This window comes from Callithrix jacchus, chromosome 10 (genome assembly GCF_049354715.1).
Source record: "Callithrix jacchus isolate 240 chromosome 10, calJac240_pri, whole genome shotgun sequence".
Taxonomy (NCBI): domain Eukaryota; kingdom Metazoa; phylum Chordata; class Mammalia; order Primates; family Cebidae; genus Callithrix; species Callithrix jacchus.
In genome coordinates this window covers 38,679,287-38,691,447 of record NC_133511.1, presented here as the reverse complement: position 1 = coordinate 38,691,447, position 12,161 = coordinate 38,679,287, and the positions used below count along the sequence as shown (strand labels likewise).

Sequence of the window (12,161 nt, the reverse complement as noted above, 5' to 3'; positions counted from 1 at the left end):
TACCTTTTATCTGCGGTTGGTTTAGGGTATTTTCCTAAGAGCTTTACAAAGTCATTTTATTTGATAATTAAAATTAATTTGTGTAATTGTTTTTAGGGTTATGTGTTTAACTTTGAAAGCAATTCCAACTTTTACGTAATGCAGTGGATTTTGTCTTATGACTTCTAAATTTATTTTTCAAACAAACTCAATAACCCTGACATTTATTTTTGTTATTTATTTTTATTTTTTTAATAGAGATGGGGGTCTCATTTTCTTGTCCAGGCTGGTCTCTAACTATTGGCCCCAAGCAACCCTCCCAGTTTGGTCTCCAAAGTGCTAGAATTACAGGCATGAACCACTGCACCTGGCCGACCCTGACATTTATATTGCTGTGGAAATACAAGTTACAATGGAATAAATAAAAGCTAGGAAAAAACTCATTTGAAAGTTATAAATATTGAATGTATAAAAAGCCTATAATTTTATCTGAATTAAATGCTTTCTAGTGATTAACTTCAGAAATTATCAAAAGAAAATACATGATGTAAAAGATCTTTCAATAATAAATAACTTACAATTTTAAAATTATTTATAAATAATATTTTTAAAAATTATTTTCATTTTTAATTCTTGCCTTTACTTCCTTACTGGAATGAAGGAAAGTGATTAGTATAAAATCCTTTATTGCCTACTTTTTTCTAATCACAGATACATTAACCAAATGGTGAGAGTTTTGGATGTACTGAATATTCACTCTAAATAATCACCTAAAAAGTAATCTGCTGTATAAATTTCATTTGAGAAGAGTGTGAAATGTATTTTCTAACATTAGTTTGGTTGTTGATATCCACTGTAAGGTTAGTCCTTTCAAATTTAAATTACACAAGGACAAATCTTTCTTACAAAACAATTGCACCTATATACAGTGTTAAGTATAAGGGCTTCTGAATGGTGGCCTAGTGAAGTTGATCAGAATATACTGATGCTTAATTAACGCACCACCAAAACTAATATACTCATGTTGGAGAGGGAGTCTGAATCTTTATGCAGTACAGAATCATTCTTCTGGAAATAGGTATCCTGCAGTATCAGCCACTGGAAACATCACTGTGCCTTCAATTATAATAATAAAATGGTGTGTGTTTCAGAAAAATAGTGCTCCTATAATGCATATGTTTATATCATTTCTCACATTCTGGCTTTTAGTACGGTGAATTAGTTTCTTACCCAGTGCTCAGCCCCTTGTGACAGAACCCATCTCCTCTCCATGGTGGTCATTACAGGCCTTCCCTGAGACATGTGATGAACACAGATCTGCTGTTATTATTCTCATTAGTACTAGTAGGCTTTTATTACCCATGGGAAGATTCTTGGTCATAGAAAAAATGTTACAAACTTCTACTCTAGTGCTTAAAGTTATGAATCTTAAACTTTGTTGTTAAGTTTTAGTTTTAGTATTTTATATTCAGCCAGTTTTACTTGAAGCTTGTTCTTAATCAATATGCAGATCTTATTTATAATTGCACTAATTTTTAAAACTAAGCCATTTTTACTTTATTTTCTTTCCATAAACCTGATAGAATTCTGTCATTTGTTCATTTAATTGGTCAGGTTTCTTTAGACATATCAACTTATGACAAAATAGTAAATTTTATTCTCTCAAAGTCGCCCAAATTAAACAGATTTGTGATCCTGACAAATATAATCTTCAACACCTAGCAACTTTTTAAATCTAATAAATCACTTTATAAATGCAGAGTATTATGTTAAAATTAAGTATTGCAAACATTCTAAATAAATACAAAATTGAATAGTGATTTCTAAAGGTCTTGCTACTTTTGTATAAACTAAGCTTATTTAAAAATTACACTTATTTTTAGCTGTCACACACATGGTAATTCAAATTTGCTCACCCAAGTAGAATCACCACTCTATTGAAAAGTCAAGACTATGGCAGGTTCTACCAATAAGAGAAACTCTGGCTCAAAGGCACAGGACTGGACACAATTAGAACTTAGCTGCCAGGAGCTCTGGGGTGGACATTGTGGTGTTGCTAATTCACCTGAGTGAGGCTTCTTCTGTTTTTTGGTTTTTTTTTTTTTTTTTTTTTTGAGTTGGAGTCTCACTCTGTTGCCCAGGCTGGAGTTCAGTGGCAGGATATCAGCTCACTGCAACCTCCAACTCCTGCATTCAAGCTATTCTCCTACCCCAGTTTCCCGAGTAGCTGGGATTACAGGCAAATGCCACCATGCCCAGCTAATTTTTGTGTTTTTAGTAGAGATTGGGCTGGTCTCAAACTTCTGACCTCAGGTGATCCATGCCCCTTGGCCTCTCAAAGTGCTGGGATTAGAGGCATGACCCACCACGTCCAGCCCTGATTGAGGCTTCCTAAACATTCTTTAATCCAACATGCAGTGAGGTACCTTTCAAACTGGTTGGAGTGATTTTCTGCCTCTCAGAATCTTATTTTTTACATAAAATTTGAGGTAACCTATTACATTAAAGACCAAAATTTATTAATAGAACTCTGAGTCTCTTGCCCAGGCTACAATTGTGCTTCTTTTCTGTTTTATTATGTGTCTCATCACTTTCTGGTTATTTAATTGACTCAAAGTATATATCTGAAAGCTCTACCATATTCCATAGAAAAGCACATGGTACTGTTAACCTAAGAACAGGGTCATGTTTTCTTCTCAGAGGTGTGTCCAGAATTTTATGTCTTGGGTAAATTTGTGTGTCAGTGATTGTGAAGTTCTCACACGAATAAGTCATGTGAGCTCATTGTGTTAAGTGTTTAAATCAGTTTATATCTTTCTTTTTGTCAGCCCCTCTAACAATTTTTTTTGTACATCATCCTGTTCTTGAGATCTTGTATTCCTTTTTAGTTGATGTTTGACTCCTCTAAAAGTAGCATTGCATCAGTTTCAGTATGTAACTTCTCCTGTAATTGGTACTGGAAACCATATCAGCCCTAATTCACCGGCCATTTTGAAGAGTGCTCGTTTATATCCTCTATAATTCAGATGGCTTCCACTTATTCTAAAATACTCTTGTTCTCCTTTGGAAACTCAGTTTTGCATAATATCTGTTTGTGTTTTGAACTGCTGAAGATAATGAAGTTTAAGATGGTAAAATATAAAACTTAGGTAAAAGTTTGTTTTGCATACCATTTAGAAGTGACTGTAGTATCCATGTCTTCACTGAAAATCCTACAAGCAACAGTGTAAGAAACATCTAGTGTTCTAAAATAGGACCATACTATGAATTTACAGAGAACAAATTCCATGAAATGAAAAATAAAACTATGCTTTGACTGTAGTTTCATGCTACTCTTTATAAGACTAACATGCAAAAGTCTTCCTACCTTGTATTAATAGTTACTCTTAATTTACCATTTTCAAAGTATGGATGCCATAAATGAGACTTGTATGATTCAACAGATAAGGAAAGCTTGAATCACCTTTATGAAAAAAACATCAAATAAAAAACCAAAATATTGGTCAAGTACAGGGTATTGAATTTACAAATACTTTTCTGGTTGTAAAATATGCAGCAATATCCTTGAAATTGTAAGACTTTGGGAGTGAATTTATTTTGGCAGTGCTAACATCTATCATCAATATTAAACAGTTGCCATTTAATTAACATTTAAACCAAGCTAGTCCTCAAACACATGCCATTCAATTAAGATTAGCACTAAACTAGTCCTCAAGTCACATCACTGGGGAATTTTGTAAAAAGTAGCTCACCCATATGTTTTCCATAGTTCTGCCATTTTCGAATACATACTTAACGGGAACAAACTGTATTTTATGACATACCTTTCCTGCCCCAGGACATTGGGATCAGTCATTAACAGAGGCAAAGGCAGTTAACATTTCTTTAGGCTTTCTTTCTCTGACATTTTCTACTGGTTCCCTAAGCCTTGTTCTCATTCAAACATGAGTTTTGTGTGATGGTTTCTTAGCTGGTCCTTCAACCCTGGGTCTGGAGAAAGTGAGCATTGTGAAAGAAAAGGCAATTAGATCTCATTCTCTCATGCAATCAATTCAACAATATTCCATTGTGCACCTCCTCTACTCCAGGTACTCTGAATAAGAAAAGGGAAGTTCTTTTCAATTGATGTTTCTGCTAATAAATGTCAGAATTTATATGTGTAATGACAAAGTCACCTAATGTTCAGTCCTTATGTACAAAATTGAAGGGATTGAAACAGAAGATAATCTTGAAATTTCCCAGCAGCTCTAAATTTCTGCCCGTATGTTTCAGTGACTTTCCCCAAGTTTACCTGTGGATATATTCTCCACAGTAATAAGCTTTTTCTGCTCCTCCTCATTCTATGCAGTTGCCATCTATCGTGAATGTTCTTGAGCTTCATACTGTGGTATGAAGTTTACCTAACTAAACTAACTAAACTAGATAGTTTAGTTCTGGAAGTTCTCAGACATCCCTAGGTTAGCAACCATCTTCAACACATCATCCCTTGATCTTTGATCAGTTACAGTTTTGTTTTTATCACAGAGACCTAGCAAGATTGTCATAGCTCAAGTGCTCTTCATGGGCAGAGCAGGATTAAAAAACAATTTGGGCCTGGGCTATATGGAAAGTTAACTGCTCATCCTTAAGGAGAAGAGAAAAGGTCCAGTAGGTATCATGAACATTGATAAATGTATTGACTTTTTAAAAATTTCATTTAACATATAGCTTGATATTAGTTATCTGTGATAAGGGACGTTTTGATCTGAAACAGGAGATCAGCAAATTGAATTGAAAATTAAAGACAAGTGTTGCTTTGCTATGTCAACCCTGAGAATGTACTGTAAGGCCAAGTAGATTACATCTATAAGGACATACTAAGGTACAAGGACTTTTGCTTTGTTAGCTCTGTGGAAGACTATTCTTTTTCCTTTCCTCATGGCTGTTTGAATTCTGTTGAGATTAATAGCTTTTGTGCTGCTAAACTGCCTTATGGAAACTTTTTTTCAGGTTTCAATAAAACCTTTATCCCTGAACAGTTTACAGAGGGAAAAAAATAAGGTTTAGATTTAACTTTGATTGAATATATTAAGTTCATTCAGTCTGTCTTCTGCTCTACCCTCACTCATGAAGTCCAAGTATCATTAATATTATAAAATTCCAATTATAATATTATAAAATTTGATAATGGTTGTATTCTCGGTATCCCTCTGGTTCTCTCTAAAATGGAAGAGATACAGGGCTGGGGTAAAGTCTGGGACTGGACAAGTGTTCACAGATGTAGCTCATGTAAGATGATAAACTAACCCTTATAGAAGCCAACAGAGAATGTACTTGAGCAATCCTGGTACAAACCAGTAACTAGCAAGCCATCAATCAATAAACTTTTATTGGCTGCCTGCTTTGGGCCAAGTATTGAGCTCTGATCAGCAATCCATATTTCTACTGTGTAGGATACTTCCCCTCGTCTCTGTGCTATTGCCCCAGGAGTACCTTGTCCTCCACAGAAAAAGAATTATCATTAATTGTCAGCCCTTTTAATGGTGCAATTTGATTTAGTAATAACTCTTTCCATTGACATTTGAATACTAAAGAGTTCCCAGGTATTTTTTGTTTTTTTGTTCTTTGGTTTGGTTTTTGGGTGTTAAGAGGACCCCGTTTTAGTTGATTCTCATTAGCACTGAGGCATTAAGTATAGTAACCCCTCATGGCTTTCCAAGATTGCTCATTTTCCATTACAGAATGTATTTGTCACTGACTTCCCTCAGAAATGACAATCCCTGTGACTGCATCATCCACAGTCATTGGAAAACAAACTATTTTAGCCATCTTGTCCCCTCAGACCTCAGCAGAAGTTGCTTGTTGCTCAAGTGAAGGCACTGGCTACAGTGCTTTGCAAGCAGCCATGAATGGGCACTGCCACTGCTGCCCTTTGCTGTCTTTGTTATGTGAATTAACAAGTCAGTAGTCAAAAGGGATATATTCCAGTTAAGGGAGGAAAAGTTAATTGTGTGTGATTGCCTTTATTTCAGTGAGTTTTGACACAGTGAATTAAGTTATACATAATGAAATCAGAACTGACCAGGTAATGCTTGGTGATAGATGATCCTCAAATCTCAGAGACCGAAGACAGTAAAGGTTCATTTGTTCTTTATTGTACATGTCCATATAGGTAAACGGTGACTCTCTTAACATTGTTTTCACTCTGGAACTTAAGTTGATAGAGAAGCCTCCTTTTGTATCATTGCTGATCTCGAGCTAAGGGAAAAAGAAAATTGCAGGCCACATACCAGCTCTTAGTGTCTGCTGGGTAAAGACACATGCCACTTCTGTTCATATTTCATTGTTAGTGCATTTCACATGACCAAGCTTGGCTTCAAGGGTGCTGAGAAATATAATCTTGCAGGGAAAGACAACAAATATGGATGAACATTGATATCGGTCTGCTATAGTCTGTTCAGCTCTAGTGAGAGGATATTTTTTTCATTGTATTTATTGAAGTATAATGAGCACATACGGACATTTCTTAATATCCAACTTATTATTTTTTCAGTGACTAGGTTCACAGGGCCTACCTGGTGTATGCCTCATCTATGTCTATTTGAAGAAACAGATCATTGCTGTATCCACAAATATTTTAAAAATAAGTGACAAAGTGATATATGCTTGTTTGAAAAACACTTGTGGTTGACAGTCCCTTAATCCCCAGTGATTTTACCCATGTGGGAAGAATGACTTATTCACAAAATTTACATAAGCAGAGATTTGCATTTTCTCCAGTCAATAATAATGATAATGATAATAGCCAACACTCTATAGCACTTGCTATAGTCTAAGCATACACTGTTCTAGGAGCTTTGCAGATGTTAACCTACTTCATCTTTAAATAGTGCTGTGAAGAAGATACTATTTTTATTTTGTAGGAGAGGAAACTGAGGCACAGAGACATTAAAACCATGCCCAGTAACAGAGCTAGTAAGTGGAACAGTAACTACTGCCCTCTCATCTAGTTAGAACTGGATGACTGTCTTCTTTTATAATTTCTTCTTATGTTTTCCTTCACAGGGCAGTGATGCACAGTTAGGTGCAGATGGAAAAAACCCACTAGCATTGAATTAGGCTTGTTCCATTGTTAGGCAGTCTTTAGTGTTTCATTCGGTTTGTCTTCATCTTACTACAACTGTTTAACTTAGATATTGTTACTTCCCTCATTTCGTAAATGAAGGCACTTGAGTTTATAAAATATTAGTGACATTTTCTTCACCTCAGACATACAGAAGTGATACTAGAGCTGAGAACTGGCCTACGGTTGCCTGGCTTTACACAAAGCTGGATGCTGTCTCTGCACCATGAAACTACTCTTTCAGTCAAAGCAAAGGATGAGCAAAAGAAACAGAACTTCATGGGTTGTGTTTTTTTTGTTTTTTTGCCAACACAGTATATTCTTCCACATCTCTGAATTGATTGATAATGTTGTATTTACACACATGAGAGCTAAGTACAGGATCCATGGAATATGTCAGAACAGCAGCATCTGTAGAATAACATTGCAGTTAGACTGACTGTCAGTAAGATTTTATTCTCTGTGATGAGCTTGTGACATCAGTTTATTAGAAAAGACGGGAATATTGCTGCCAAATATCCCAGTATACTTTGAGATACAGCCTGGTTATTACTTATTTTTCTCAAAGTGAATACTTAAGAGGAAATTCGGTTTTATATGTCACAGCTGTCTTTATTTATTTTTTCAGAAAGGAAGTTCTATTGAAATTTTGTTTTTTTAAATGATTGTCATTCTCCCTTAATACATCCTTTTATTGAAAAGCGGAACAATGTGACCTCTAGTACCAAACATTTTAAATATCAGGAACTTGCAGTTTTAATTGATACAAAAATGCTAGTGTCTTGTTTTTACCTAGGGTTATATTTTTTGTCTGTTTTTGTTGTTGTTAAAACTGAAAATTAAATGATTTCTCACTTTTCCATCTTACCTGTTTCCTATATTCAAGAAGTATTTAAAAATACGTGAATGCTTAGTGTTATGCTAGGTATTTGGGGTTATTGGAACAAGTAGTCTCTCTTTGATACCTAAGCAAAGCTTCACTCTCATGTAGGTAGGTCATCAGCTGCTCTCTAGTGAGATGCCGTGGCCATTCATTTTTCTATGTTGAGTTCATTCAAAGTGTTCACTGAGTTCTGTTCTCCTGACCTAGGACACTGGGTACAAAGAAATAAATGAGCCGGTTCCCATTGATGGCAATACATATTTTAGTTTTGACATTTTTGTTTCTAGAGTTTTGAAGTTATTTTTAAAGTACTAAATACATACATATATTTTTTTTCAAAATATCAATCCCCAATTGCCTAGTGAATTAAAAATGACAGTTTCTGTCTTCTTTCCTCTTTCTCCTCACCAACAGTTTGCATATATTTTTATGGAGTTTTTTTCTTAGGAAAATAGAAGAGTTATACATACCCTCAAATTTTTACATTTTGAGAAAATAGGCCTTATTGTCCTGTCGATTACTTTTTTCACCTGACAACACATAATAAATATCCCTTCATGGTAGTACCTCTAGTTCCATTGTTAGGCACAGATTTTTCAGGCATTTCTGTCACTTAGTTCAGCTTCCTGGGCTTGGTGTGCCTGGGATTTTTTCCGTTTTTAGTTTGTTGCTGTTACCCTCTCTTGATTTTTATCATAATTTTTGATATATATTTTTTGTCTGGGGATCTATTTTGAGTTAAAAGAATGTGTTTAATCTGTCTTTAAATGAGAGTCAATTTTAAATTTTTATTGGTTTGAATTTTCTTCATTTATTATTTGAAGATGTTTTTAAAATCATGTCTCTACCACATGTGATGAAAATTTCTATCATGGTTCAAAAAATTTTGAGTTTTTCCTCTGGGTGTCAGTTGGTATTTTTTAAATAAATACTTTCTCTTTAAATAAGTAATCTAATTTGATCTGGCCCCCAAACCCTTTAAAATTATAATTAGAATTGATCCAAAGAAAATATAGCCGAAAAACAATAAAAATAATTGCAATTTCGTAATCCTAGGACCTTTTAGAGATGTTTAGTGACTGACAATGCATGTGTTGAATCATTTTAAATATGGTAGCAAAATGAAAATTAGAACATGGAGCTTGGAATCCAGACCCGAGTTAGAATACCACCTGGAGAGCTTAGAACAGAAAGCAGAGGTTTTTAGCACCTCAGGGAATCATCTTAAAACTGCAGAGCCTTTTCTCTACCTCATAATGTTTTGAGAATCATGGGAAAGGACATGTGAAAGGCTTTGTAATACAAATTTCAACACATAATAAGGATTTATTCTTATTGCATTTGCTTCTGTCATCTGAAAAAACACACATAGTAAAGGAATAATGCTAGTTTTAGGAAAAGTATGTAAGATCAATGTAATATATTTTCTGTGAAGGATGTTAGCAGGTTGGTATAATAACTGTGAGCGTGAAGTTCCCTCCTCTACTTCTACCAGAAAATAAAAAGTCACCCTGTAACCAGAATATTTGAAAAACTCAGTAAAAGCCTCACTACTGTTGAGTCATAAAGGCACAGTGAACAGAGCCAGCTGAAGTGGGGATGTAAGTTCAACATAAACACCTAATGTGATTTCTCTCTTATTTTCAGTGTATTTGAATGAAGCAGGGTTTAACTTTGTGAGAAAATGCATTCAAGCTGTGGAAACAAGAGGTCAGTGTTGCCTGATAGGTATAGCATTCCTGTCATGTGTCTCATTTTGACACAGAAAGCTCTCAGAGTAGAAAATGAAGATGTATTTAGTCATTTAACATGCGATAAATTTTAAGAGTGATGTAAATGTATGTATCAGTATACAAATAGCTATATCTTGAGCTTCAGTTAACTAAAAATCATGCTTTAGGCATACTTGTCTCTCAACTTCTAATATTGCCTCACTGTACTTCTTATTGATAAACTGTGCATTATTTATTATCACAAGCACCTCTTTGATTTTTTTTTTCTCCCAAGCATTGAGGAGGTAAGATTCCTAAGGAGCTTGTCTTCACTCCCTTCCTTCCCTATTTTGCGGAATGAAGGGAGTGAAAACAATTTTGGCACGTTTCTTCAGTCTAATCATCACCACTGTCTTGAATTTCACTTCCCTTAAATGTTAGACTCACTGTCAGGAAAAGTTGGCTAAAGCAAAATTCATATTGGGCTTTGGAGTTTCATAAACTTACATTTAAATTTTAAGTGCTGCTACTTCAACGTCTTGAGAAGTTAAGTGGTTGTTTTGAATTGTCTGAATCTGTTTCCTCATCTCTAAAATGAAGATATAAATGCCATAGGACTTTTCAATATACAGGAGGACTCCATGACTCTGGAAAAACAGAAGATGAGGAATACTGATCAACCCTTCCCATCTCCAGTGCTTTTTAAATATTCAGATCATGGTGAATAGGCAGCTACACTTTGCTACTTTGAAAATCTTCAAAGATTTTCAAGTCACTGTTCAGTGTCTGCTCTGGGAAATATAAGTCTAATAGGTATTTCCAGGGTAGGTTTGCTAAAGTTAGATTGCAAAATTGGATAAGTAGCTTTCAAATTTTGTTAAGCGTATGTCTTGAGTTTTTAACACTCTGTACTTGCCAAGCTGTTTCTCAAGCCATTTTCTTGTGATTTTCCTTCCCATTAGGTATCACCATTTTAGGCCTCTATCGAATAGGAGGAGTGAACTCCAAAGTTCAAAAACTCATGAATACCATATTTTGTAAGTTTTGGATGAAGCAACTTACTTACATAATTTTTATGATCTTATAGGTAATCTAAACTGTAGCCTTTGGATATAGATTAGTACTTGTCTTTGAATATTTTCAAATGCTATTTTAAGTTCATATTTGTATTCAGTTTTTAATGCTCATTTATAATAGATGAACAATCAGAATTTGAAGGTGCATTTTTATAATATTGTATTTTTTTTTCTCCCAAGTGTCCTTTGGTAAGCTAGAGATACAGTAAGATACATGGATGCTAGCTAGAGTCATTTGGAATCCTAGCTCAGCCGCTCGGAGGTTTTGTGACCTTGGGTAATTTGGTTAACATCCTTGTGTCTCAGCCTCCTTATTTATAAAAATAGTGATCATAATGGTGCCTGGCTCTTAAGAGTTATGAGGATTGAGTATGTTAGTCTCTGGAAAGCACTTAGAAGCATGCTGGGCACATGGCAAGTGCTCTGTCATGTTAGCAATTAGCAATAATTTGATTTGGGAGATTTATGCCACAAGACATATCTTTGAGGTTTAGTGCCAGCTTTTTATCAATTCACACAAACAACAATCCTAAAGTTAACTCTTGGCATTCTAAGAAATTAATACCTCTCTCTTTTGACCTACTTACGTTTGTGTCCATTTTCATAATTGCATAAGGAATATTTTGAATTGCACAATTTAAAACATCTTGTTTTTATTCTTTCCAGCTCCTAAATCCCCTCCTGATATTGATATTGATATTGAACTGTGGGACAATAAGACAATAACGAGTGGGCTGAAAAACTACCTCAGGTGAGGAGGGTTTAACTCCTGGTACTCTGGGTGCAATCTGACTCACCCGTTGGATACTAACCACTTTATGGAACCTGCTTCCAGAAACTTCACTCGGTAGCTCAGTTCCCTCACATAAGGTAAAATAGCACAACATGGTAACATTTACATTTAGTTTTCAGGAACTTGTACTTGATTTTTTTCAATAATAATTTAAAAAGGTATATAATATTTTGAGTACTGAATTAGTATTTGTTGTTTCATATGAAGTTTGTATATGAGATTTTCATGTATTTTTTTTTAGCACGTGCCCAGCTAATTTTTTTGTATTTTTAGTAGAGACGGGGTTTCACCATGTTGACCAGGATGGTCTCGATCTCTTGACCTCGTGATCCACCCGCCTCGGCCTCCCAAAGTGCTGGGATTACAGGCGTGAGCCACCGCTCCTGGCCGGGATTTTCATGTATTTTTTTAAAATAGAAAATTGGAACGGAAAGTTGTGTTTTTGTTTTTGTTTTTGTTTTTTTTTCTTTTTCTTTTTCTTTGAGACGGAGTTTCGCTCTTGTTACCCAGGCTGGAGTGCAATGGCGCGATCTTGGCTCATCGCAACCTCTGCCTCCTGGGTTCAGGCAATTCTCCTGCCTCAGCCTCCTGAGTAGCTGGGATTACAGGCACGTGC

General features: G+C 35.2%; 1 protein-coding gene across 7 annotated transcripts in view; it reads left to right on the top strand.

The window, feature by feature from the left end:
* The window catches only part of ARHGAP42 (Rho GTPase activating protein 42), a 316,830-nt gene that overhangs the window by 268,215 nt on the left and 36,454 nt on the right, over positions 1-12,161 (top strand). For all 7 annotated transcript variants that reach the window (XM_035265195.3, XM_054241785.2, XM_002754646.6 and 4 more), the window contains 3 exons: positions 9,612-9,674; positions 10,639-10,713; positions 11,419-11,503. In XM_035265195.3, coding sequence (XP_035121086.1) covers positions 9,612-9,674; positions 10,639-10,713; positions 11,419-11,503 — 223 coding nt within the window. The remainder of the gene's footprint in view (positions 1-9,611; positions 9,675-10,638; positions 10,714-11,418; positions 11,504-12,161) is intronic.